The sequence below is a fragment of the Dromaius novaehollandiae genome, chromosome 2 (assembly GCF_036370855.1).
Source record: "Dromaius novaehollandiae isolate bDroNov1 chromosome 2, bDroNov1.hap1, whole genome shotgun sequence".
Taxonomy (NCBI): domain Eukaryota; kingdom Metazoa; phylum Chordata; class Aves; order Casuariiformes; family Dromaiidae; genus Dromaius; species Dromaius novaehollandiae.
In genome coordinates, this window is record NC_088099.1 from 92,138,905 (window position 1) to 92,166,666 (window position 27,762).

General features: G+C 37.7%; 1 protein-coding gene across 4 annotated transcripts in view; it reads left to right on the forward strand.

Annotated features, from left to right (window-relative positions):
- The window catches only part of RELCH (RAB11 binding and LisH domain, coiled-coil and HEAT repeat containing), a 78,974-nt gene extending 58,962 nt beyond the window's left edge, over positions 1 to 20,012 (forward strand). Inside the window, exons 17-29 of one of the 4 annotated variants that reach the window (XM_064506900.1) lie at positions 498 to 654; positions 1,224 to 1,347; positions 2,424 to 2,472; positions 2,867 to 2,946; positions 3,601 to 3,707; positions 4,273 to 4,372; positions 9,226 to 9,308; positions 9,491 to 9,554; positions 11,179 to 11,317; positions 12,174 to 12,290; positions 12,713 to 12,801; positions 17,079 to 17,149; positions 18,247 to 20,012. In XM_064506900.1, the coding sequence (XP_064362970.1) occupies positions 498 to 654; positions 1,224 to 1,347; positions 2,424 to 2,472; positions 2,867 to 2,946; positions 3,601 to 3,707; positions 4,273 to 4,372; positions 9,226 to 9,308; positions 9,491 to 9,554; positions 11,179 to 11,317; positions 12,174 to 12,290; positions 12,713 to 12,801; positions 17,079 to 17,149; positions 18,247 to 18,367 (1,301 nt within the window). In that variant the 3' untranslated portion in view covers positions 18,368 to 20,012. Of the gene's footprint in view, positions 1 to 497; positions 655 to 1,223; positions 1,348 to 2,423; positions 2,473 to 2,866; positions 2,947 to 3,600; positions 3,708 to 4,272; positions 4,373 to 8,453; positions 8,537 to 9,225; positions 9,309 to 9,490; positions 9,555 to 11,178; positions 11,318 to 12,173; positions 12,291 to 12,712; positions 12,802 to 17,078; positions 17,150 to 18,246 lie in introns of those variants that run through there. The other 3 variants (XM_026115615.2, XM_064506901.1, XM_064506902.1) reach the window with 3 other exon arrangements.
- The last annotated feature ends 7,750 nt before the right edge of the window (positions 20,013 to 27,762 follow it).

The following is a 27,762-nucleotide window of genomic DNA, read 5'->3' on the forward strand; positions in this document are numbered from 1 at the left end:
AATAGAAGCAATGTAAATATAAAAATGTTCTTGGTGTAGCAGGCTTTCAATCCCCAGGTGCTTAAATGGTCCAGAGTCCTCTGAGGTTTTGCTGCTTATCTGTAAATTCTTATCTTCTGATCATTTAAATAATTAAGAGGCTTGGGAGAGTGGGAGTGTCAAAAATACTTTAATCAGACTGTTCCAACCTTTATACATGAAGTACAGCATTAGAAGTCAGGAGGCCTCGCCTCCTAGTCATTCTACTATAAACTTGCAGTGTACTCCTTGGGATCTTCCATAATCCTCCTGTATCTGCATTTTCCCTTTTTAAAAGTGAGGGTAATACAATCTCTTCGGAGTTGGATTTAACTCACTGATTTTTTTTTTAAGTAATTTGATAACCTTAGATATAGAGTACTAAAAGGTTTCAGACTTTCTTTCTTATCTTTATTGACATCACTTCCAAGGTATTTTCATTTCTTTTGTTCATGACTGCTTGTTTTGTGCTGTTTCAGTGACTAGATTTCCCCGACCCGTATCACCTCTTCAGGATGTGGCAACCATCCTTGGAAGCCGTGAGCAATTAGCAGTGCTGTTGCAACTTTATGACCATCAGCTGGAACATGAGGGTACCACAGGATGGGAGACTTTGCTATGGGTTGTCAATCAACTGTGAGTTAGTTTGTATCTCCTGGCTCCTGATATTAAAACATGTAGCAGTTTCTAAAATTCAGTCGTTCTTAAGCATGATTATGTTTAACAGTTATTAAAATTTAAAGTATAGTTGTGTTTAATTGCTACTAAATTTAAAAGAGGAAAAGATAGAATTTCTTAGGATTTTTAAATTTCGTGCATGGAAATGACTTATCTTGATTTTATTCAGGAAATATCAACTATATAGTGGATCATGTAGGTAATTACTTGCTCCAGAAAAATTTACTTTCATCTTTGCAACGGTGTAGCCAATCCTCTGTTGAAGTAGAGTCTCACATTCTGAGTGTTTCATGAAACAATTCTACAGTAACAGATGTCTGAAAATATAGGTCAGGCTTTTCTGGCATTCAAACCCTTCCTTTCTTCAAGTGTCAGGAATTGTAGAAAATGTGTAGATAATTTTATTAGAACCGATGAGGCTAAATACGTATGTTTACTAGCACAAACTCTATATACATGCAAATAAACTTGGAGAGAAACAAAAGATCAGAGTAGTGTTTAATATCCTTTTGTTTCCTGATTTTTAGGTTACCACGGCTTATTGAAATAGTTGGCAAGATCAATGTAGCCTCAACTGCCTGTGTCCATGAATTCTCTAGATTTTTCTGGCGGCTTTGTAGGACATTTGGGAAAATTTTTACGAACACTAAGGTAAGACAGTGCCTCAAATATTCTGCCAAAAGAACGTTGTGGTAATATAAATTATCCACATTTATGGTATGTCTGAATGCAGATGTTTTATGTGACCGTTTATATTTGCTTGTCATGTTGATGCCTTCCCATTTGTACTTTTAAACTTGCTGTTTTTAAATCTCTGTTCACATCCTTTTGTAGTCTGTGTTCATCCAATGACAATTTGGGAATGGCCTTTTCATCTTGTCCAACAGGCATTTGGGCAAAGATTTTTTTTAACTGTGCTTTTCATATTTGCCTTGTGAATGGCATACGGAGTGGGAGAGATTATCCTAATTCTTGTAATTTCACAATTCTCTTCCTTCAGAACAGCATACTTTCCAGGGTTTGTCACACAGAATACTTCAGCCTATACTTGATTAGTAATTGAAAGTGAATACGCTCCCTTCTCAAAGTGTTTTCTATAAATGATATATGAAAAGTTTTATCAAGGAAATGAATCAATTTTTTCTCAATAAAATATTTTCTAAATATTCATTGGAAAATATTCTAAAAGAAAATGCTGAAACACTAGAGGATTACCTAAACATCATATTACTAAACAGGGCTAGTATTGTATGCTGCATTTATAGAGGAGATTAATATCAGGATCCAGTCTTTGAAACCCCCTTCTGTATCTTTAAAACCCTTGCTTTTATAGAAGTGTTTTGATATTAATTATCACACCTGTGTTTCGGAAGGGAGCTTTGTGGACATCAGCAAAGATGTAAAACCAAAGAGCTTTTTTACGTAAAGCTTTGTGGAACTGTAAACCTTAAAGCCCAGCTAAGCAAATTGCCAAGAGACTTCAACTCTTGATATCAGGAGTGGTAAATGCTACCTCATTGTAGGTACTCAGTAGAAGTTTTTATTCTCTTATGTCATACCTTCAATTTTGACAATACCTGGCTCTGCTTTTTAAAGATTTTTCTTTTTCCCCCCTCCATATCTTCAAAATGTCCTTCTTCTGTTTTTTACCTCTTATTTTTACAAGTTAATTGACATTGCTAAGAGGTGTTCTTGAATGTTCTTAATGTTCATCATCCTTTGTGTAGGTCAAACCACAGTTCCAGGAAATCTTAAGACTGTCTGAAGAAAACATAGGTAAGTAGCTTTTTGCTCAAATGAACAAAAATTGATTGTAACTTCAGCTGCAGAAAAAAAACAAGAAAAAACTGTCAGCCTCTTGTCCAAGTAACATCTTGTTGGACCAGAGTTCTCAGATTTGTCATTTTCTAAAATGTTGAAAATCTAATCTTAATTATAATGGAACACTCTGAAATTGGACACTGCATGTGTATAAAGAAAATAGAAAAAAATCTCAAATCAGAATTCCCTTTAAACATCATTTTGATATGCATATATATATGTATATATTTGTGTTTCTATATATAAATAAATTCTTCATACACATATGCTCAAATATGTAAAATATACAAGTTTTTAAAAAAATATATATATATGTAAAAATATGAATAAATATTCAATGTTTCATTAGATTCCGTAGCAGGTAATGGAGTGCTGACAAAAGCCACAGTTCCCATCTATGCAACAGGGGTCCTTACATGTTATATTCAGGTAGGTTTTGTTGTTTTGTTTGTTTGTTAAGTTTATACTAATAAATTCTTCTACAAAAAAAATGTTTTCTTTGAAAACTTTTAGTGTTCTTAGGCTTTAAAGATAATTGGATGAATAGGTAGCTTTTAGTGCATTCAAAGACAATTTTTTTTAGTCAAGTTGTCTAATATATTTAGGTGATAGTTTCCACTGTTAAAATCTGCAGTCAGTGGGTCATAAAATGATGTCAGGCATCTTGACCACTGTTAACTCTGACATTGACAGCTGTCATATGCCTTTAATAAAGTTATTAATGCTGTTCAGTAAGTGGGTTCTGGGCCATTTAACTTGTGGCCCTTGCAAACCTCAATTTTGTACCATTTTCTGAAACAAATAAGCAAATAAATTGCTATTTTGGGCACACCTTGGGTCCTCAAATAGTATTACCCAATACTAAAATAAACAGTAATCCTCCAATAACCAGCAGTTATTAGCCTGGCATATATATAGATGGCTTATAGGAAAAAATAAATCCTTCATCTTCTCACAAATGTGTAGTGTGTTGTGAACAATCAGAAAGGCTAAATCTAGTTTCATCGTCTCTTTCATAGCTTTAGGTCATCAGGACTGTAGCAATACTTCTATTACATTTAATGTTGTATGCTTTTATTTTAGGAAGAAGACCGCAAACTGTTAGTTGGATTCTTAGAAGATGTAATGACCATGCTTTCACTATCCCATGCTCCTCTTGATAGCCTGAAAGCTTCTTTTGTGGAACTGGGGTAATGAATATATCTTGGAATTAACTAAATATAAGTACATTAAAAGCTTTTATTAAAAGCTCATAATCTGTTTTTGACTGTAATTTTAATAACTGTGATGCTTCAGGCAAATAAAGAGTATTCTTTCTTTTTGTCCTTGTAGTTTCTTGAAATATAAACTTTTAATCTGCAGTTTAAAAATGAGGTGGTAAAGAAATTTAAGTGTAAAAATTAACACATCAGTCATTAAGTATTAAGTAGAAATTCATTTACTATTTATGATATTGTTACCTGATGTTCTAGATGGTTATTTGCATTCAATTCAATGTCATAATTTATTGAAAATACTGTTCTTAAAGTTTTCTTTTTAGTTTTGTTTTGTTTTTAAGAATGAACTTCAAAATACAGCCTCTTTTTGGAGGCCACAACTGTAAATGTGTTTTATGTAAGCCTTCAGAAAGGATAAGCTTCTAAGTTTTTTAGACTTTTAAGCAATGGGTTTTTGAGACTGCATTTTTCATTTTGTAGGTACAGGATCTCTAGAGTTTTGGGGAATTATTTTGATTGCCTAATTGTTTTCTTTTAGTGCAAACCCAGCATATCATGAGTTGCTGTTAACTGTCTTATGGTATGGAGTTGTCCATACTTCAGCTCTTGTTCGATGCACAGCTGCTAGAATGTTTGAGGTAAGTGACATCCAGGCTTTTTAAAACTGCAGTGTGTGGGGTTTTTTTTAAACAGTAATTGAGATAACGTTGCTACATGCTTAAAATTATAAATGGCTTAAATAGGTTGTGTACTGTGTGATGGAGCAGGAAGTTAATGTTGTACAGTTGCTTCTGTATCCAGTCTCTATTCAACAGTGTATATTTCATTAAGTAATTTATCATTAGGTACTGCAAGACTTTCTGTAGTAACTCTGTGTATTCTTTGATCTGCTACTGGCTTGACTGTTGCATTCTGATTACTGCATGCCAGATTTTCTGATTATGAAAAAGCATTTCATTGCTGAAATGTGTTCAAACCAGATTTCAGTATCTTGTCAAATGTGTTTGCTTAGGTCTGTAGGTGAATATAAGCAAGCATCTCTCTTTGAATTTTAACATTTGTTTTTGCTTCTTAACACATTGTAATAGCCTAATTCACAAGCTACCAATTTTCAGTACTGTTTTTTGTAAAGTCCTAGTCCATCTGCATTGTGATTCAAACTAGATTCCATTGGTGCCAGATCTGGTGGTAAAAACATATATTTAATCAATTTTTGTAAAAAATTAAATTAAAATCATTTACAGTTACTCTACTTACCACAGTGACAATTTTAACTTTTGTCAGCTTTCTTTTAAAATCTATAAATTTGCTCGGAATACAAAGATTGTTGCTTTTAACTAATAAGTTTGCTTTGATTTCCACATCATGCCTTTGTTTCATCAAGCATTAAGTTAAACACACGCACACACGCACACACGCACACACGCACACACGCACACACGCACACGGAGAGAGAGAAAGAGAGAGAGAAACACTGGGAAGTATTCCACTCGCTGAACAAAGAGGTTATCTTCTTCTTCTTTTTTTTTTTTTTGCATACTCAAAAGACGTTGCTTTTATATCACGCTCCATTCCTTTTTCTTTGCAATTCTGCTACATTTTACTCACTGAATAGTTTTACAACAGACCTCTAGCTGAATCTGCCCTCTTGTATCCATTTGCAAAAACAAATCTGAAGTCTGCCCTGAAAAGAGCGATAGCACAACCATAACCATTATTGTTCTCTACTACAGCTCTGAGAAACACTGTGGATAAAGCATTAAACACTATTGTGTGACTTCAGTTAAAATCACTTGACCATTTCTCTTGTTTTCCCCTCTAAAAAGGAGGTGGCAATTTTTGGTCACCCTTAAAATATTTTTGGGTTGGTTTAAAATATAACAGAAACATTGCTTGTATTTTATATTTGTAATACTAGATCCTCATTTCTTTTTATTTGGTATAAGCATTAGACGAATCTGTGGAAGACCTCAGTTACCACAGGCTGTTGTCCTGGTTGCAGTTTCTTTTCTACTCCAGCTGCCTGTGGATCATTTTTAGGCAGTCCCGTATGCTACTTGACTAATTGTTTCATAGTATGTTTTAATTTTTACTAAAGCATAGGCAACTTTGTTGTAGACACTTTTCTCACTTGAAAATACTTTTATTATATTGCCGTTTCCTTAATAACCATAGCATACCTATTTATGCATGGCAATGTGTACATTTGGCAAGAGTCACTGCTAATATGCTAATAGTTGGTTTTACTTTTGGAAGATTCCTTCATTCAAGGAGTTTCTAGCACCTCAGAGGTTGCTCCCTGGCAAAACCCAGCAAGTGGATAATACATAAAACAGAAGAGCATGTGAGCAGCAGGGCAGCTACGTGCCATATTATAAAGACTCTGAGCAGTACAGCGGTCTGTAGAGCAACACAGGGAGACAGCCGTGATTTAGGCTTCCTGGATTGTGTTACCAAAACTTTATGGTCTGCTAAGGAGGGGACGGACACAGAAGTGCATTCCTTCCCTTCCCTCCTGGGACAGAAAGCTTTGTGCCACATGTTTCTTAAGGCTCAGTGTGTATAAATAACGATCACAAGGTGAACTATCAGAATCAAAGCACAGGATAAAAACTTGCATTGTCTGTCTTGCTGTAAGCACACATGCCGCTATATGGCTTTGCCCATCCAGCTGTTTCTTTCCCTTTTGCGTGCTAGTGTTTTCTGTCAGTAGTTTTCCATTTGAACGTTGAGGCAAACAGATTTGACTGCTGCTGGTTTGAACATGAAGCGCATAGTTGAGCTACAAGCTTTGTTGGTCTGTTTGGGTTTAAGGTTAGGAACACTTCTTCAGAGTGACAATTCAATTATAAAGCATGTTGTATTTTCTGTAAGACAGAATGATGCTGTTTACCATGCTTTACCATAATTAGAAATGTGGCAGCCCACATAGCCACGGAGCTGAGATGATTTTAAATTGTCTGCTAATTACACAAATCCCAAGCATTCTTATTCAAAGCACTACGTTACCTACAAGTTTTTTTCCAAATCAAGATTGGTAAAGAAAACTCAAGTCCCTCTTGTTCAAAACTGAAAATAATAAGCTTTCTTCATATTAATCAATGAGAAAACTAACAGGTCTGTATATGAAAGTAAAATCGTCTTAGTTTGATAGTGAGCCATTTCCTTAACAGCAGTTTGAAGAAGAGTCCTTAAGCTGAATACATCAGCACTTTTTAAGTTGATGCCACTATAAATAATTGTGAAATTTATTAACATTAAAATGTAGCAGTTTAACTGCCACTTCTAATACTTTGTGAATAACATGCATAGGAAGCTGCAGCTTTTCCCTGCCAGATGTTCTACAACAGTACTGCACACAGTCTTGCACAGCTTAACAATTCTCCCCCCCAGTATTTCCTCTTCCAGTTATTTGTAGGGCCATGATATGTTCCCTGTGCATGTGCACACACACATATATTCTCACTTGCTTGCTCATATATTGCTTAAAAAAAATACTGCTTTGTATGAGACTTGGGGAAAGTTGAGTTCCTTCCAGTCTTTCACTACAAACTCTGAATTTAAAAAATGAATATGAATTTAAAACATAAAGTCAGTTAGAAAAGAGAAAAGCAAGGAATTTAATTTGCTATCATGTTGGAATTTGAGTAATTAGAATATTGCTAAATAGTCAGAATATATTTCAAATTTCCCTCCAGAAACTACTGCTAAGCTCTGTTTATTCCCTAAAAATGGCAAATATATGCAGACTTCCTTACATGAGGTACAAGATGAAAGTATCCTGGCTTTCCCATGGCAGATAAAAATGTTTATTTTGTTGAATACAAGAGAAAGCTTGGGATTTGTCATTTTTAAAAATTGCTGTTTTTTATTATACATAACTAATGCAAAGGGCACCTGCTACATCCATAAGCGATGCTTCAAAAAAAAAAGGGCACATCTAAATTTAAACAATTTCCAGATATTTATGGGTAAAAACATAAATTTCACAGTGATCTCAGTTTTTAATATTTGGGATGCATTCCAAAAAATATATCTTATTTAGTTCATGGAAAGACTTAGTGAAATGTATCCCATGAATAATTCACATTTTATCAGTTTTTTACCTGCGTAGACCAGCAAGGGTAATTCGGGATGTTTCACATACACTGCTTGGATGGCTGTTAACTCTAAAGTAGTTCTAAAAGTCTTTGAGGAAAGCGTAGTGGTATCTGGGAAGGTGCTGGTTGTCACATATCAAAAGTTTGCAATAGCAGTCTGAAAGGAACCGCTCAGTGCTGGAAAACTCCACACGTTTCGTCTGAGCAAAGAAATGCATTTCGCGTCTGGCAGTCACATACTGTAATGAAATACTGTTCTGCAGAGTTAAGTCAACACTTAGATTGAACTGTCAAACTCAAATTTTGGATTATAATACACAGACTAGCTGTCAAACTTTATCTAGAGTTCATTTGAGTTTTAAAATAGCTGAAAATGGAGAAAATTACATCTTTTCATTGAACTTGTTAGGTTTGTCCTGATTGCCAGACCACTTCAGCTTTCTTCATGCCTTTGCATATATGAAGCTCTAGTATAGCAGTATTTGCTTAGCTTCTAATTTTGGTTTGCTTTTTGTGTTTTTTCTTTCTCTCTCTTGGTTGTGCCGTTCTTCTTCCCATGATACTGTGCTCACTCTTTCCGTGCATCACCTGTGATATTCCCCCTGCTCCGACCATTCAGCTGTTGGTGAAGGGGGTACATGAAACTCTGGTAGCTCAGAGAGTTGTTCCTGCTCTCATTACTCTCTCCAGTGATCCTGAAATGTAAGTTTCCTGACTGTCTTATACATCTAGCATCCCTCTTAGTACTTAGGAAGAAATAACCATCAGTCCTGTTTCTTATTGTAGCTGACCAAAAATTGAGTTACTTTTAAACAAATGTAACTTTAAAATCACTTATTTGTAAATAGAAAGGTTTATTACAACACCTAAAACTAAACTAGATAAAATTACTGAAAAAATTTTAAATAGAAAATTTAATCAATATAATAAAAGCTTAATTTTAAATATTTATATTAATAGTCTCAAAATTAAAATATGCTTAAATAATAATTTCTAGCTGCAAGCTGCATATGAATGTATTCTGTAATGCTATCAAATTTACTATTGCAAAATTAAATAATATCTGCAACACTGAAGAATGAAATAATCTTGGCGGTATGTAATATCTGATAAACAGCCATGGTACTTCAATTCCAGAATATGTTTGATGTAGCGTTCTGATGTGATATTTCTTTCAAGCTAAGGAGGGATGCTTTGCTAATCTCACTAACAGGTTATTACCAGAAAAAAATGCTAGAGCATGAATAGAGTCTTAATGATTTTAATGTCTTGTGTGGGTGACTAAACCAAGAAAAACCCAAGAGCCTGCCTGCCCATCCTCAGTCACAGCTAACCCAGTTCTCCTTCCAGTTTACCAAACCATTTTTTATTGCATGTTGACTGGTTTACAGCTGACTCTTCGAGGCATGAGTGAAGCCTTAGTTGACAAGCGGGTTGCTCCGGCCCTTGTTACCTTGTCCAGTGATCCTGAATTGTGAGTTTCAGATTGAGACCTTGAGTTAATCCTGTCTGTCTTTTTCCTGGTCTGCTTTTTTTTTATTTTGTCACTGCTAGAAACTAATGTATCTTAAAGTACTAAATCTGGGTTTGCTTTATTTTTAATTCATTTTATTCTTAGTGCTTAATGTATTTTAAGACTCTGTTTTTCTCTTGTAGTTCAGTGAGGATTGCAACAATTCCTGCCTTTGGGACCATCATGGAAACAGTTACTCAGAGAGAGGTGAGAGTCCTACTTGTCAGACTGTTGTCTTTGTAGCATAAGCAGGTGATTTTTGATAAATACAGTAACTCGCTAATGGACTCGGAGAAGAAAAAAAAAATGCTTAAAAATTCTTTCTCCCTTGGTTATATTTTCTTCCAGAATGCTTTCCTGTTTTGCAGTGTGTTTTTGGAAATAAACAAACCCTCTTAACTAAGAAAAATGTTTGCTTCAAAGTATTAAGCCATGCCATTAAAAACGTATGTAGCAGAGGGAAGTTTGTGCTAAAAGATGGGACACTGCATATTTAGACTTTCTTTTAAAACATTCTCTAACATGGTTGAGAAATCCAAATCCATTATTTCCAAACTAAATAGAGAGCTTTTCTCTAAAATGCTACTCAGAAACTCATAGTGGGATTCAGTTGCCTACACATAGGCATATTGTAGGTGTTTTAGAATATCCTGCTTGGCTCCAGCTACAACTTTAGAAGGGCAAAAGTCTCTTATAGTTCTTGTCATATCTGCTGGTCTTTTGCAGCTGTGTCAGAAAGCTCATGATGTCTAAGATGATGTTAAAGACATCATAGTGAAGTAACTGAAATTATCCTTGAGATATCTATGCAGTTTCTCCTTGGTTTTTTGAATGATGAAACTGTGGTAATAGATCAGAATTCATAAGACACCCAGGATTCTGCTCTAAGAAATAGAAATACCATATTTTGTTTTATGTAATAACTGTACAAAAAAAATTTCTTTTTAAAGTTCTCACAACTTTTTGCAGAGCTTGCATTCTTCCTGTAATTTCAACATGTTCTAAAAGAATGTGTTTGAGGAAATGTGAGCAAGAAGTCAAAGATGACTCATTAGTACTTGGAAGATGGATAAGTTACAATTTTGTAGTTTGGAATGCATGTCTATAATCAGTTTCGAAAGAATACTGTTTTGTTGCCACATAGAAGTTACTGTATCCATTGCACTAATTACAATAAACCTTGGAGTATAGAGGTGATATCTCCTTCCAAAATGTATCAGAAAATGTTACTTTTACAACTTCAAATGCAGATTAAATATTTATATCATCTAAATGTAGGAAACTGTCATTTTAGGCATATTTGTATTTTGTTTCAGTTTTCTGGTCTTTAGTAGAAGAAGTCTTTTTAATTGCATTCATTTCTGTGGTGCTTACCATTGCATTTGTCTTCTGCAGAAAATTTTTCCACAGAATTCTCAGATATCTTACTAATTGAGATATATTTTTTAAAAGCCTAACATGAATTTAATTTTGCAGTTCTAACTAAACAGTAAAACTCCAAAGATAGTAACATACTAAGTGGGCAATTTTAATAGCAGTTAAACATGGAGAGTACCAAAACCCAGGAAATCCCAGAAGGGCAGACTGGCTATATGGAAGCACTCATCTATAGTCACAGATAGATCCCATTAAGACACTTAAAAATCTTTAAAATGTTGAGCAGCATCAAAGAGATTGGAATATCCTGTCAGAAAAGATTGTTAATTAATAGACAATCCGAGATTTATGATCTGAAATATGGAAGATTTATGGACATATTCTGAAGTGAACATAATGTTTTTTAATACCTTCATTCATTTGTTTACTTTTTATTTCTTTGGGAATATTTAAGCTTCTGGAAAGAGTAAAAATGCAGCTGGCTTCTTTCCTGGAAGACCCTCAATATCAAGACCAACATTCTCTACATACAGAAATCATAAAAACATTTGGAAGAGTTGGACCTAATGCTGAGCCCAGATTTAGAGATGAGTGTAAGTTACACGAGCGGGAAGATGTATTCTTCCTCTTTCTGTCCTAAAGATAATAGTATACTATTTATTTCTTGTCTTTATAAAATGTTCCATGAAAATTCTTGTTTTCAATGCTTCATATGCCCCTATATTTAAGACTGTGTTAATATAATTCTCATTTTACATAACACTGGCACATATACAAAGCACTGGCACAAGGTGATTAATGATTTGAGAGCCAAAAGGGACTGATCAATTTGCTGTGGAGCAAATCTGAAATTACTGTCTTTGAATTACTTGACATTTAAAATGCCTGCCTCTCCCCTCCTTCCTCCCACCTCCTTGCTGGTATTGTAAGTGTCAAGTATCCCACACATCTTAAAGCAGACAGAGCAGCAAAGTTAGTTAGTATACTAGCCTAAAGTTATTTGTGAATGAAACATGAGCGGATATCATACCTCCAACCATACGTATCTAGTTTAGCTGGCTAAGCTCTTCAGATAGGTTTCCTCTGTGGTCAATGAAGTTTTCTCATGATATGCGTATCTCTCACTAACTTATGAATTGTATTTATAAAAGAGAAGCATACTTTAGAAAGCTTCAACAGCAGTGGAGGAACAGTGTTGTGAAATATTTTTTTATGAACTGTTGCTATTCCAAAAGTTCTCTGACATAGGGGAAAATAGTTTTATTTCAGATTTTAATTGATGAATTAGATAAATCTGCCAGGACAGGCCAATCAAAAGCCATCATTTGCAGCTCTTATCCCACATTGGTATCTGTGATGCTTCAGATGCCTGTTACTGTCATTTAGTAACTTTAATGCTAAGCAAGCATGGAAAGCAGTTTAAGATAATTCCAATACTTACTTTTACAGTTGTTATTCCACACTTACACAAGTTAGCCTTGGTCAACAACCAGCAGTCTGTGGATTCCAAGAGACTGGACATTGCTACCCACCTGTTTGAAGCCTACAGCGCTCTTTCCTGTTGTTGTATCCTTTTCTTAGGAGAAGTTTAGTTCTTAATTCCCTTAGGGGCAAAAGGATTAATATTTGAGAAATAACTAAGTTGATCTTTGAATATGTTAGGTAAAATATGATATGCTCAGTATAAAGAGGAGATCTTCACAGAAGATGGAACTATGGCTCCTTCAAAAAACCAAAACCAAACCCTTGATCTTAACCAGTATCTTAAAACAATTGTAAATGTAAGAAAAATGGTATGGATGTATGAAATGTATGAAACTAAATATGTTTACTACCTTCCTTTTTTTTATTATTTTTATTTCATGAAGTGCCAAATCCTGTCTGTTTTCTTGGGTTTTGCTACTCTAGCTTGTCCATGTGTTCAGTGGGATAAAAGTGTATACTATCAGAAGACAGTATTTATAATGCCTTAACAGCCTGGTTTTTAGTTATTTCAGAGGATTTAATGGTCAATCACTTTTTGCCTGGACTTAAGTGTTTACGAACTGACATGGAACATCTCTCACCAGAGCATGAGGTGAGTAGTTAATGTTAGCAACTGAGTAGGAGGTGCAGGTTGCAGCAAGAATTGAAATGTAATGGTATTTAAACCAAAAGTTAAGGACAGCTACTGATAACTAGTCTCGACATGATGTATTGGGGGTTTTTTTGTTTTTGGTAAGGAATAAGTTACACTCACATGCTTAAAACCTAAATATACTTTAAAGATTTATTCCTATGTGGAATACCTCTGCAGAAAAATACCTGTCAGAAATGCCAGTAGAAACACAGTTCCTTGGACAATAAAGAAAAAGAAAAACGCTCTTGCCATCTGTTTTTTCATCAAAACAACTATATACTAAAATCAATGTCTGCAATATGTCCAACGTAATGCAGATGAATACTGGTGGAGTGCAGGAGAGAAACAATAGGCAAGCTCAGGAGAAAAAAGAGAGGATAAGAAAAATACAGTGCTGAAAGATATGGCATGAATCATAGGAAGCAGATCATGACAAGCAGACAAGATCAGTATGAGAGTTATCAAGATCTCACGGTGGAAGGAAACCATAAAAGTAGCAAAAAAGTAGTAGTAGCTAGACTTGAGGAGAAAATTGAAAATTTTGGCCATGTATCTATGCACTTTTGTGTAAATATTTGAAGAAGATAAACACTAAGAGATTGAAATGCAAAGAGATTCCGTCCATAGTAGAGAATGAGAAAAGTAATTTAGTTACATGCTGGGAAAAAAAATCATGACTGTATGAACACTTCAGGTGGTACAGGAGAAGATGTAATCAAAATGTACAAAAGGAAAGCTTTTCTGCATGAATGCCTTTTTTGAAGATTAATAATGCACTTCAGGGATTACTTTATACTCGAGAAAAGTAATTACTTTTCTTTATATATGCCAAAGTGACTTAACTGAGACTAGACTATATTCTCCGAGAGTACTAAGTTCTTATACATGTAACAGAATTCCTTCTTCCAGTCATGTTTTTAGTCTGATAACCTGTAGTCTCTTTTTTTATATATACATTATTCCTGATCAGTAATACATTTTATTTAAGAGATGTGGAACTGGGAGTGACATTAATTTGAGGGACCTTAAAAGGCTATAATCTGACTTCAGAAGCCTGAATCAGAAGTGACAGCAGTGATTTGAGCATCAGTCAGAAGCAACAGAATTGCACTTTCTTACTCCAGGCAGCACCAGAGAATGTCTGGCATTGATCATACTGTGTGTTCAGAGTGAGCTGGGAGATGTACTGTGTACTGGGAAGTCTAAGAATATGCTTGAAAGACGCAGTAGGCAAAAGTTGGATTTAATTTAATTTTCTTTCCTCTATTCTTTCATATTCATTAATGGCTTAATTGTGACAAGATGATTTACCTTAATACTTCATTTTTCTCTAGTAGTTTGTGCAACTTGCAAGTTTTGAGGGCATAGTGAGTTCAAAAGATGCCCTAAATTAAGACAAAAGAGCTTATGTAGTTCAATTTGAGTCTTGTAGCAAAAGGACCTAAAGGTTCAAATCTCCTTAAAAATAAACAAACAGTAGAGGATGGAGACCTGTCTTTGTCCCATTTTACCTCATTGTGATTGACTGTCTTCAGGCATGATGCCAAGTGCTTTATTTTTCTTTCCCCAAGGGAAACAAATTTGAAAATATTTACTCCACCTCCAGTGGCTTAGAAAATTTGCAAGAGCATTTGTTGAAGAAATGGAAATCTCATTGTTAACACAGCTACTTGCTGGAACAGTATGTTTGTAGGCACTATGGCAGAAACCTCTGAGACCCAGTTAGTTCTGGTGTCTGTCTTTCAAGCTTTCTGTCTTACAAATCTATTTTATGTAGTAGATGTGATTTACTATTTCAAGTAGCATTGAACATTTGGATACACAGAATTATCTTTTTGTTATTATTTTGGTCACTATGGTGTTATCCATGATTCAAATGTATATCAGCTACTAAATGTATTTTCTCATTCATGAAGCCTTAGCTCTTGAGGCTATTACATCAATACAGAATTTATCATCACCCTGGATATACAGCATTTGTGAAATTGGCCTGTGATTCCATCAGGCAGCGTTTACTACTTATTCCTCAAATTTACTTTCCTCTCATTCATATAAGGCACAGCAGAAGTCAGGTGTTTAACCCAGACCCTCCCATCTTTTAAAATAAACAGTAACATTTCAGCTTGTGCAAGTATTTCAGATGTTTTGTCTGCATCTCCAGTTCCATGACAAGATACTTCTTCCCTCATCTCCCCTTGCTCTCTTTTCCTTTTTGGAAATTTCCCTTAGACTAATTGGATTTTATAAGTTGAATAATAGATATAATCAGTGTTGGATAAAAATATTTAGTCCATTTGCAATATTCTTTCCAATATTTAAGCACAGGTTAGAGTAAATATCTCTATTAAAGATTGTCTAAATGATTTTGTAGTCAGTCCTATGACCAAACGGAGAGAACTCATGGGAATAAGTATGAGCAGTATGTCTAACTATGGTACTATAAAATTGCCATGTGATTCTGTATTTCTACCTTTCCTTTGTTACACACTGAACGTTGAGACAAATTAATTTGAGGGAGAAGGGAGAATTACTCCACTTCATCAGAGAGTTAAGTAACCTTCCAAAATAGGGCTCTGCAGTGCAGGGGGCTCTACAGGTATTTCAATGATTCTGGGTCCCTCTTGAATTATGTTCTCGCCTGGATCAAGGCTTCCTGTTGTTGATATTTGAAACGTCTAGATTCAGATAGATTTACAAAAATGTAGAAGTGCTCCGATCAAGAGCTATAAAAGCCAACTATGGTTGCTATGCTTAGAAATGTGAGCTTTCTTTTGATCCAGAAAGAAAAATTGCTTGTGCTGTCACTGCACTTCTGAGTGCATTCCTCTTGTATCTCTGCGCTCATGCGTTTAAGTGCTTTCTTAATATTATATGCTAATAAAGCATAGCAAATTTGACAGTACGAGCTGTAGTCCTGTTAGACTCATATGTTCGTTCGATTGTTGTTGCTTTCTGAAACATTTCCGGATATACAACACGTGCTACCCAGACTGTTTCAACTGTTGAAATAATAGTCTTGGAGAAATATGGTGAACTATGGTCTGGTCTGCAAATCAGTGTTGCCACTTAGCAGTATAACAGTTCAGAAGGTTATTTTGTGCTGCAGCTAATCCTAATAAGGATTTGGCAGAAACCAGATTTTTGGTGTATATTTATTTTAAATAGTTATCATTTGGTAGTAATCAGTGGCTGATCTGTGTTTTAGGGGTTGAAATCAGGATTTTTCTTTATTTTATATATTCAGTTTTTGGAAAAATGTTACTAATTCCAGTTGCTCATAGCACTGAGATTTTAAGATAAATTCAGTATCTCAAAGTGCTTGATTTCTCCTAAGTTGTGAGCCAGTGAAAGTTTCCATTTAGGCAGTGGGTGTGCCGGTATGTTCATAGTTTCAGCTCTGCATCCTAATTGTTTTGCCTAATGGTTTCAACTGCTGTTTTTCTAATTTGTTAAAACAGTGTTACTGTAGGGGAGAGAGTTATATGTCTGTCCAACAAATTGTATGATTTCTCCCAAAGCCTACTATTGGGAAGCATTCCTTTATTTTTGGTATGCTGGAGAAATGTAAGATGTCAGGATTTTTTGGGGGGTGTTTAGTCTGAAGTATTATTCAGAAACCATTAGCACTGGAATTGCTAAAGGAAAGAAAGAAACCCTCAGTTTATAGAAACCCTTGTGGATGATAGTGATATGATATACCAAATTTGCTATAGCACTTCCTTTCCATTAATAAGCTGTCTCAAGATACCATATCTCTCCCACTCCCTCTCCCTGTCCTCCTCTCCCCTCCACCTCCCTCTCCCACAGTGTTGATAAAGAGAAGAATTTTAAGGAGTACTTGGAAACTATTAAAAAAAATAGAGGGAAGATAGAATGTATATCAAAGCTAATTGCAATTAAATAAAAGCATTGTTTGAAAAAGGAAGATATTGAAATGTAAAACAGAAGTGAGTCTGCTTTGACTTCATTTTAAAATAAGGGGGGGGAAGGAGGAGGGAGCCTTGAACTCGCAACCATTTCAAAAGCCTTTTCCTCCAAGTATTTTGAATGATTTTGTTTTTTGTAGCCACAAGACATTATCAGATAGTTGCAATTTAAATGCACTTTAAAAACATGGGAGAAACTCTTTAAACGCTTCTGCTAATGTTGGACTTAGCTGAGGAGTAGATTTAGTACTAAGTGCTAATATAAAAGGAAAGAAAAGGTCATATATATCTCTTCTTTGTGTGTTTTAGGTTATTTTAAGCTCCATGATAAAAGAGTGTGAACAGAAAGTGGAAAACAAGACCGTCCAAGAACCGCAGGGGTAAGACTGCCACTTTTCTTCTATGCATTCAGCCTAAAATTGTGTGGAGTGTATTCCATAATGGTGTCAAAGGCTTGTGGCCAGAAATCCTGAGCTGACATACTCTGTATTTGGAAGCAGATTTTAGGAACTTTTTTTGGTCCATTTAAAGCAGTAATAGAATTTTTGCCCTGAATCTTGAGAATGCAGGCTGTGATCAGCCTTAAACTGGTTAGGGAAATTCATGTGCCATGCACCTTGCAGCCCTCTTTCACGGGGGTGGCCTGCAGGCTGAAGCAATTGTTACAATGGTGATAAAAACTTACTCCAGGCTTCCATCTCTCCTTGCATATGACTAGTGCACAGGAGAGCAGTTTTGCTGGTGTGTACAGCAACTCACCTGTGTGAATGCTGTTTACTAAACATGATGGTTCTGGGGAAATGCCACATACGTTGCATGTTAGTAATACAGCCATTCTACAAATGCAGAGTAAATCTGCTCTCCAGTAAGGCATCAGACACATGGGATATATGCACCAATTTTTTATTTTTATTATATAATTTATATATTTATATATATTATATATATTTTTATATATATATAAAATCAAAATAAAAATATGATCCTTTTGTGCTTACTATGCTTTTACTCTTCCCTATATGTCTGCTTATGGCTGCTGTTGGAAGCAGGATGCTTAGGCTACATAGGTCCTTGGTCTGAACCAGTACTATTGTTCTTACGTTAAATATATACAGTATTGAAAGGGTAACGATTGGCATTTCTAGTGAGAAGGTAAAGTTGATCCTTCACAAAGGTATCTGTCGTTAGAGCAATTGCTAAAGTGTTTAACACTAATGCCGTGACTTTCAAAGGCAGTAAAAAATAACACATACAAAAATATTTTGCAGCTTTCCAAAAGGCCTGTATTTGAGGGCATATTCATGTAATAGTATGTATTTGGGCTTGGTGGTAGTAGATTTTCAGTTCTCCTTGATGGAGTAGCCTTTCATGATCCTGAAACCCCTAACATGCGAAGACAATTCAGTTGATTATTAAACAGCAGCAGAGTGTTCTCTTTCACTGTAGTCTTATCTAACTAAATTCTTGAATTTCCTAGCTCAATGTCAATTGCAGCAAGCCTTGTGAGTGAAGATACAAAGACCAAGTTTTTGAACAAAATGGGCCAGCTGACTACATCAGGTGCCATGTTGGCTAATGTGTTTCAGAGGAAGAAGTAAGATGGGAAAAAGAATTCCCAGCTAACACTAAGAAGGACCTCACAGAGACTGATTCCTGTACTTGAAGTACTTGCCTTTTAATTTCTTCTGTCTTATGTTCTTGTAGTATAATTTTATTCTAACCTCCAAAGATATTTGCACTGCTTTTGAATATTGCTGTGTATCTGTTAATTTTGGGTTAACTGTGGTTGATACAAAACTGAAATCATAGTCTGTACCAAGTCCCTGTTCTGTGTTCTTGTCTTTCCAGCATAATTTTTTTTATATAGTGGAAGATTTTTTTTCTTTTTCTGACAAGATATCAGCAAATATCTGTATTATACTTGGAACTATTATGACGGTACTTAAAATAATGTAAATTTGAAGTCAGTGTCATGAAGTAATAAAAGTGGAGATTACTTATGTATTTAAATTATGAGAGAGTAATGCAGATTTTTTTTATTATGTTTCTAAGAAGAAGAGGAAGAGCCACCAGCATTTGTCTGTGCTTCTAGGATTGTTTTTGTAAGTACTGTGCATCTTGAATCCAGAGGAATTGCAGCATCTAATGTATGAGACTGCTTGCACTGCATCAGTCTGCAGGGAATACTTACTTTTCAGATGCTTTATGCTTACGTTGTAAATGCTGTACAAAATCCTTCAGATAAAATTTTCACATCTATTGTGATTTTTGAGGGATTTTTTGTTGGGTTTTTGTTTTATTTTAAAGCACTTTAACAACTAGTCTACATATTCTGAGGCACATCCACTAAGTAAAGGAAAACAGATGTTCAATGGATAAACATTAACAAATGTATAAGCGGCAGCAAAGGGGTCCCAATACCTTATGCAAGAGAAAGTGGTTTCACCCTGCACACGTTGTGCAGCTCTGTGTGCTGTGACAGTTAAAATTAAGAGGTTTTATTGTTTACATTGAATCCCAATTCAAATTTCATTTCAGAATATCTGAAGTTATGTTAATGGAGTTTGATGTGCAGTTTCTTTAAAATGTTAAGTAGACTGCCCTACATACTTTATAAAAACAGCTTTACAAGGAGTATCTACAACAAAAAGAATATTTTTGTTAGCAAGGAAGCATTAAACAAGCCAATCCTATTATTCTTAGGGAACACTTTTTTCTTTTTATCAATATAAACTTCTGAAAGTAAATTCAAGTGCAGGCATAAACTACTAACAGGTGGTAAAATATAAAAGGTCAGGCATTCTCTGACGCAGTACCATTGAGTTGGAAGTATTAACATCTTTAAGGATAGGGAAAGCAAACGAAGTGAGGGAGGAAAGGATAAGCTTCTGCAACAGAAGGTGGGTAGTAGCACTTCAGATGTTTCCCTTAAGTAGAAATAATGGATATAAATTTGAAGCTGCTAATTGCTTTGTGTCTTTGCCTATTGGCTGTGCATATACAGTTGCCTGTCACGTTCATGTTGTGAAGGGGCCTGCTGCACACTCACACACTATCAGCCTCTTTACACTGCATGGAAACATGTTTCTTGAGATGGCACACAGTTCCATGCCTTCTTGTTGCTTGTTACCATGAAGTGACTATACTTTTAGCAGACTGACTGTGAAACGGAGACATTCCTGAGGAATGGGAAGTGGTGACTTTCCTCTCTATTGTTCTGTTGTCAATAAAAAGTTCTGTATACCTGCCTTGTCTTATTACTTCTAGTCCTCTCAAAAAAAAAAAAATTGCATCAAAACAGGTATTTTGGGAGAAAAATGTAACACACACAAATTCGTTAGCTGTAAGTTTTTCCTACACGGCAGACGCTAGGTTTAGCTTGCTAGATTTCCCATCTCCATGTGCATGTTTCACTCTGGCTTCTAGTCATACTGCTTTGCTGTCATTTTCATTTGGGATCTCCTCCCCTCCAGGGCCATGCATCCTTTCAGCTATATCTGTGCCGATAGATAACAATGTCGGAGGCAGCTCTGTAGTCCTGAGACCAAACAGTGCAAAATTACTTCTTTATGGCTAAACTGCTGCTTTGCTAAACTCCTGCTTTCCAAAGCAGGGCAGCTACATTCAGCATGCCTGTGAGAATGATTCCTGGCCCACACTAACTCATAACCTAGATCTTGGAAAATACTAATTAGCACAAGTGAAAAACTGTGACAGCAGTTTAACTGTGGATGATTGTGGAATGAGACTGTCTTCAGTTGATTAGTGTAAACGTAGTGTCTTTGCCCAGCTCATCCCAGATTCTTCAGCCCATTGCAAAGTTTAGCTTTTGATAGTCAGCATCTTCCTTCATGCTAGTTCACCCAAGGAGGGACTTGATTAAGCACCCAAGGAAGACCAATTCCTCTGTTCATTGTAACTACTGAGCTGAGAAAATTCTGCAGAGGCAACAAACCTTATTCAGGCAAACTTCAGGATTTTCACCTCCTAAAATTCAGGCCTCAATTGCAGGTGATTTTTAAAGGTTTTATTACTTTACCAAATGTGAACAGATTTCCAAGAAGATAGCAAGAAGTTGCTTTTGGGTTGGTTTTCCAAGCTGTTGTACTAAAAGCATTCAGGAGTGGGATAGAAAAGAGTTAAAACCTTTTAAAGAAAAGGACTACAGGAATTTTTAAATGAACTTTTTTCCTGCCTATTATTATCTAAAACAAGTAAGTGAACCTTTGGGGAGAAAATGCTGCCTTGAAACAAGATGGTTTGATATCCATCATGGAAACCAATTCATCCCCAAAAGGCTTTGTATTATTGCTTATGCTTTTGCCAAAATAAGGTTTCTGTAAAAACATAATGTTGACTTATCGGCTCTGTCTGAACTTCTACAGCTTGTTAATTTTTAAATAGGAGACATGTCGAAGGTCTCATGCTGTCCCTAGTGAAATTTCGCAGAGTCTAGGTATCTTTATTTGAAGCATTGGCTCTTGCGGTGTTTGTGTAAAGATGACCAATGGGTTGAAGATACATAGCTGCCTAGATGGAAGGGATCATGATCTAAATATGTTTGGTGTAGCTTAAATAACAGTCTGACTATGCATAAATTTTGTTCTGAAAGAGATCATTTTCTAAAACTACTATAAGGCAATTTTTTTCATGTGTTCTAATCTATGTGAATATAGAGTACTCTTCCAAAAAAAAAACAAAACAGAAAAAACCCACCAACAACAAGAGCCAACACTGCATGTTCTTCTTTCCTCATTCTCTTCCCACACCCCTACCCCTCAAGAAGAGAAAAAAAATGCTACTGCTGTAGGTAAACTATATTCTGGTTAGGGGAACTGAAAGCAGTATTTGACTGGATTCATGGCTAGAGAAAATGAGGAAGCTGACAGTAATGACTAAATTAGAACTTTTTAAGACTGAAAGATAAAAAAAAATCCATGAAAAATCTGTTCTGTAGGACAAAGAAGCTTTTTTGTAATACATGGAGGAAAAATAAAATTGCTAGGTTAGTTGCTACATATGGATGATAAGCTGGTTTAAAATGGCGCAGAAAAAGCAGAAGTGTTCGATATTTCTGTTCTCTGTTTGTATCGTGACAGTGATATTTTCTATTCTGGGAGTAGCTGGTGTGATTAGCAGCTCTATTTATATCTTAGTACAATTTCTAAAAGTGAGTATCTTGCAGTCAAAATGTTTCGAGTAACTGTCCATGTAAAATTCTCTGATGACAGTTAAGCAAACCACAAACTACCAGCAGCGCTTCATTGGGTTGAAAATTATTAATATGCCAGTGTAATTGGCTGATTGCCACAGCAGTGATTCTGGGTAGGATCATGGACTATCTTGCATAGATGCAAATGCTGGCAAATTACAGGATTGCGGTGTAGTGCCAGCCAACAGCACTGTAAGGAAACTAGGTACTGAGTGCATCGGGATAAATCTCCACCAAACACATTCAGATCAGGAAAAGGATAGGAATAGCTGGTTTGTTTTAGGCTATAAGGTTGTCGACGAAAGGCCAGGAGGAGTGTTGCATTGTCTAATCAGGTCCCGGATTTTAATACTCTATGTTAATATATCACATGCTAACTAATTTCAGCAAGCAAGTGTGAATGAGTAAATGTTATCCAAAGCAGTTGTTTCTAAGGTGTTCTGCCTTTAAGTTCAATGTTCTTCAGTATAACGGGCAGGCTGTAAGAAAAGATGATATTGCTTGTGGTGTTTGGTCACACAAGTCAGTGGTAAGCAACCTGCTTCCTTGGAGACATCTGTATTACTTGCTAGGTGTGAACTTGTGAGTATCATACTTCCAATATAGTGAAACGCTTCCTTAGAATGAAGATGTCTAATTTCCAGAAACATCCAGAACGAGAAGTTCTGTTGTAGAAATCAATGACTTGAAAAGATGACTTACACGTTGTGGTAAGGGACCAACGCGATGCTAGTCATCTGCCTAGTTCCTTTCCTAGCAGCTGTATTGTGTGTGCTGCCCGCTGGGTCCCTGCTCACTTGCCCCATTTCCAGTGGGTCTGTGCCCTCAGCTGCGAGGGGCAAACAGCAATGTCAGAGTCCCTAGGACAGCACCCTCAGCGATTTCCATCCGCTATAGGCGGATACCTTTTTATTCTGCCGTTCAAATACTTTGCGCATCCAAACACGGCCGTTTGCAATGTATTTGAAGGTTAGCATTCCAAAAATGATTTTGTTGGTGGGCTTGTGGTGCTGCTCTTCATCCTTCACTTTAATGGAGAATTTCCTCTCTTCCCTGAGGACATCTCTCTAGCTTAGGTGATGGCGGAGCTGGAGGCAGTGCGAGGTGTTCCTGCCGGAATCACAGCAGCGGTAACAACATGTGCTCCTTGCAGAGTGCTGGGCGCCGATGGGCTGAGCCTGTGTGTCTTTTGTTTTAATTGTGCTGGCGAGGGGATTAGGAAACGGGAACAGGGAAGAAGCAGCTGTAATTTTTAGTAGGCAATAAGTTTTCATTTGAACTTGAGCCTTTGCTGAAGAATGAATGTCTCTTGATCCAAATCTGAGTCATCTTAACATTCAGGTGAGTTTTCGAAGTTCACCATAGTTTTAGTATGCTGTTAGATAAAATGACTGGATGACTCTGGGGAGCTGGTGTGGCGCTGTGTCTGAAAGAAGTCAGAGGCTCGGCTCTCTTTGCGGGAGGAGGTTGCCAGCCTTTTCCCACCCTCAAAGATATGTCTCCAGTCAGGCAAGAGGCTGAGGTGTTTTCTGGGCAGTGCAAGGAAAGCTCCCTGGCTCATGTCAGTGCTGCTCTTGTCCTGAGGATGAATAGGTGACTGCCATCCCTGATGTCATCAGGCTGGTATCTCTGACAAGCATGAACAAATGCTCAAAGTTAAAAATTCACCACGAGTTTGTATTTCCTTCCAAAAGTATGTAGGTATTGTTATTGCCACAGTGGTTGGTGATAACATATCAACTCAATGCATGCTTGTATGCTCTTCAAATATTGTACATGTTAGTGGTGGTTGGTAGTGACCTCTTTTTTTTGAAGGCTGCAAACTTCAGGTTTTTGACAGGCATTTAACACTGATACATTTTTGTGGGCTTGTGGAAAGTGTGTTCTATGTAAACTGCACCAAGTGTTGCTTTCAAGCTTGGTTATAGTTGCTCTGTCCTGAAAAAATAGTGTGCATGTTTGAAAATCTAAAGGAGACTGGGCAATAGCCTGCTATGGAAATGTGCATTTCACAGGAAGAAAAACCAGTTTCAAGTTGATGGCATGTTTTTGTGTATGAATTTGTTTAGATAAATAATAGATTTTTATGCATTTATTTTAATAACTAAAGACCTCAACTGAAATGAAAGCCTCCTGTGCTAAATGTGTGCAGATGTTCTTCTGACTTTTTCCCCCCCCTTTAACACAGTGTACAAAGCTCCATATATTGGATAGTATAGTGGGGACTTCCCCCTGTCGTGGGTCATGAGGCAGCATGGGGCAGCCTCTCTCCCTGGCCCCATGACAGACTGTACTGCAGAAGCTGCACTGCGAGTCCCCTCCAAGGTGGCCCCTGATTTACAGGGCTCTTTGCTTTGCATGCACTCGAGCTTTCTCACTCACCCATCCCAGCTGAGAGACGGGTGCTCATATTTGCAAAGGCTGTACTTAGCTCAGAGTCCCAAAGCCCAACCGGTCTTCACTCTGTCTAGTGCATTGATCTAGATCCAACACAATCCCTCATCTCGTGCACCCATCCCTCTACAGCAGGGGGGAGGCAGAGGAATCGAAACATCTTCACGGTGTTTATGCATAATGGAAAAAGGCATCCTGTGACACAAACCCGTGCCCTTGTATTTTGCTGAAGCACAAAAGGTGTAAAAGCCACACGTGACATAAAGCCTACCAAAACCAAGCTCCCAAATCCTTCCATCCTTCTCATGCAGCTAAAGAGCAGAGGAATTTAGTGGTATGACTTAAGTGAAGGGATACCCGGAGGGGTGGGCCGGGCGGGGGGTGGGGTGTCTATGTAAGCCTACAAGTGCTGTTCAGATTCCCAGTGGATTGCTCTGTCCACCAAACTGGTTTTCATCTTTGCTTTTTGTGTTGAAAGTTTTTTGAAAGACAGGCAGAAAATTCATTGTTTGTCTGGGAGTTAGTCACTGTTTACCAAAGCTCCTGGAAAAGGGGTATTTTTATACTGACGCTGAAGTGGTTTCAGAAAGTTAGAAAGCTCGTAGTATTATATTGCTTGCTCTACTTCTTTTAAAATATTATTTTAATCTACAGTTTCTGCTTTTCTCTCTAGGAAGGAGGTAAAAAGAGATGCATGTTGACCATAGAACTGCTAAGTTATCAAATGTTCTCACAGTTTATTTTCCATGGCAGATTTCACAAAGGAAGGTATCCTCCTATTAAATGAAGTATTTTGATTCTGCTGCATCTGTAAGGCTGCACATGGTTTTCCATCTCTCTTCATTAGAAAGAGCACCATAGAGGATAGTCCAGTTTAGGCATGTGTGCCACAGTGAAAAACAGAAACAGGAGGCAGCCTAATGCTATCATGACTTTGAAACACTCAGGTATTCCATTTTTATTCAAAATAGTATTTTTGAAAAGTTAACAGACTGGTATTCTATAATAGAAAAAAAATTTTTATAGCAGAAAAAGCTGTAAAAGCAATTTTGGGGTGAATTTTTATTTTTTACTTAGCACTACATAGAACAATGTATGTGAAAAGTGTAAGAGCTCTTTCCTAGATATTCCCTTTGTTCATATTTTCAAGTATTTGTGTTTCAGTTTCTGACAATCTGCTGCAATACATAATTAAGACTATAAAGCACCCAGTAGTGGCTTCTGTGGGTTTTGGCTCAAAAACTTAAAATTTAACTCAGAAGAAAATGACTGAGCTTTCAAAAACAGGCTATTTTCACATAGTGGAAGAAGACGAGAGAAATTTCAGCCTGAGGAATGGGTGCTGCAGGCGCAGTTAGGAGTCAGAACGCAGAAATAATTGAGCTAATCTGCAATACTGAGCTGTCTGGAGCTCCTCCGAACTGAATAGCAATTGGCTTTACTCAACACCTTCTAAGACAGAGACAATAACTTCACTAAACACTTGTGACGTTGCGTTTGCCCCTGTCAGTCTGTGGTTAAAATCAGCAGCTGGTAAACAAACACTGCCTATAGCCTTGGTATTGTGCTAAATGCAAAAAGCGGAAGAGACTTAACAGACTGTTCTGTTTAAAAAGAAACATTTCCTAGTACTGTAAATATGAGTGTTTTAAAACGCCCCTGCCAGCACACGGCCACGAGTTTTCAGCGCGGGGAGGACACCGCGCTCCCGCAAGAGTTGCCAGCCCGCGCGCCTGCGCTATCCTGCCAGGCTCCCTCCGGCGCTGACCATCAATGCGCCGCGCTCGGCAGGCCGGCACACACGTTACCAGCATTTAATGCATTACTTTATAAAGCTCCTAGCGAAATAAGCTCTGTGCGTACTGCCTCCTGTGCGAGCTCAGTGCCTTGGCCTTCCCCCAGCTCCCAGCTCTGTTCCTGTCCTACATCAGAGCTGTCCTAGCCCGAGTTCAGGGAGAGACTCTTCAGGCAGGCCAACAGGGCCCTGCGATTAGAGAGGGCTTTTTGGCTTGCTAACAAAACCTCAGCAGGTCGATTGCCTAATTGCTCTTGAAGTGAACGTGCAGCACACCCAGCCACCTGGCCTGAAGCCAGGCAGATTATCCAGCCCAGCTCTGCCCCTTACCCTGCCGGGGAAGGTAAAGCCTGTGGCAGTGCTACTGGCACAGCAGCGGCGCTGGGGAGCAGGCGTGGGAGCGTGGGCATTGAGGCCTGCAGAGCTTAACTGGGCAGGGTTGAAAGCTTCCAGAGGGCATCGAGAGCATTAAGTGTTGAAAAGCAACTTTAGGAAGGTTAAGAAAGTAAGATTTTGTGAACTCCAAATATTATGTAGAAATGAAGATCAGAGCTTTGTTTTGTTGGGTAGACAAGCTCTTCTCATTAGCTAGAAGAGAGAGAAATCCAGCGGCTGTTTCTGTCCTGAAGTCTCGCTGGCTCCAAGGATGGCTCTTCTGAGCAGAAAATGGAGCACAGCGGCACAGGTGAAAAATACTTTTTATCCCCTTTGATTTTTGTGACCGATTTTATTTATTTACAAGCACAGGATAAGTTACATATAGCTTTTTTCTGGTCAAGGGTTAAATATAAATACACAAGTGAAAGAACAACTTCCTTATTCATTGAAGTCAGACACATACTTCTGACCTATTTCAATGCGGCACGTAAGCACGGGGAGACGGGGAAGGTGTCACGACAGCACAGCTAGCTCTGCCAGACCCCCAGCCAGGGTAAATCAGCGCCTTTCCACTGAAGCTCCCGTGTGGCGCTGGGCTCCGCTGCCTCTCTGGCAATGAGACCCGCTTTTTCCAGCAGACAAGGGGCGTCGCAGGCTGTGTGCGGGTTTGTCCAGCGTGCTGCCAGCTGGAGCGGCTCCTGTGCAGAGCAAGGCAGTTGCTGCTGAGGGTGTTGGGTCCTCGATGTGTGCGTTTCAGGGAACAGGGGGCCGCTTTGCGCTAGCTCGAGTCGGGTCCCAGGGGCTGACCCCGTGCACAGCGTGGGGTGTGTTTGGGGTGCTGCCGGAGCACTGCTCCCGCCTCTCCATCCCCTGGAAGGAGAGGTGGGAAAGGGGGAGAAGGGAATTGGGGGCCAGAAAGCACGATAAGGCGAAGGCACATCTTGCTGGAAGCGCGAGGACTAGAGGCGGGCAGGGCTGGGCAAGGGAGGACGCACACGGTGGGAGGCAGGTGGATGGCCCCGGAGGGCAGGAGAAGGGCAGGGAAAGCAGTGCCCATGGGTAGGAGGAGGGACGTGGGCATAGTGACTAAACTTCTTGTAAAAGGGGGTGGAGAGAGGAAAGGGAGGGACAAGAAGAGGGGAAAAAAACCCTGCATATCAAGTCTGAGGAAATGCTGTGGGAACTACAGCCAGGCTTTTTTTTTTTTTTTTTTT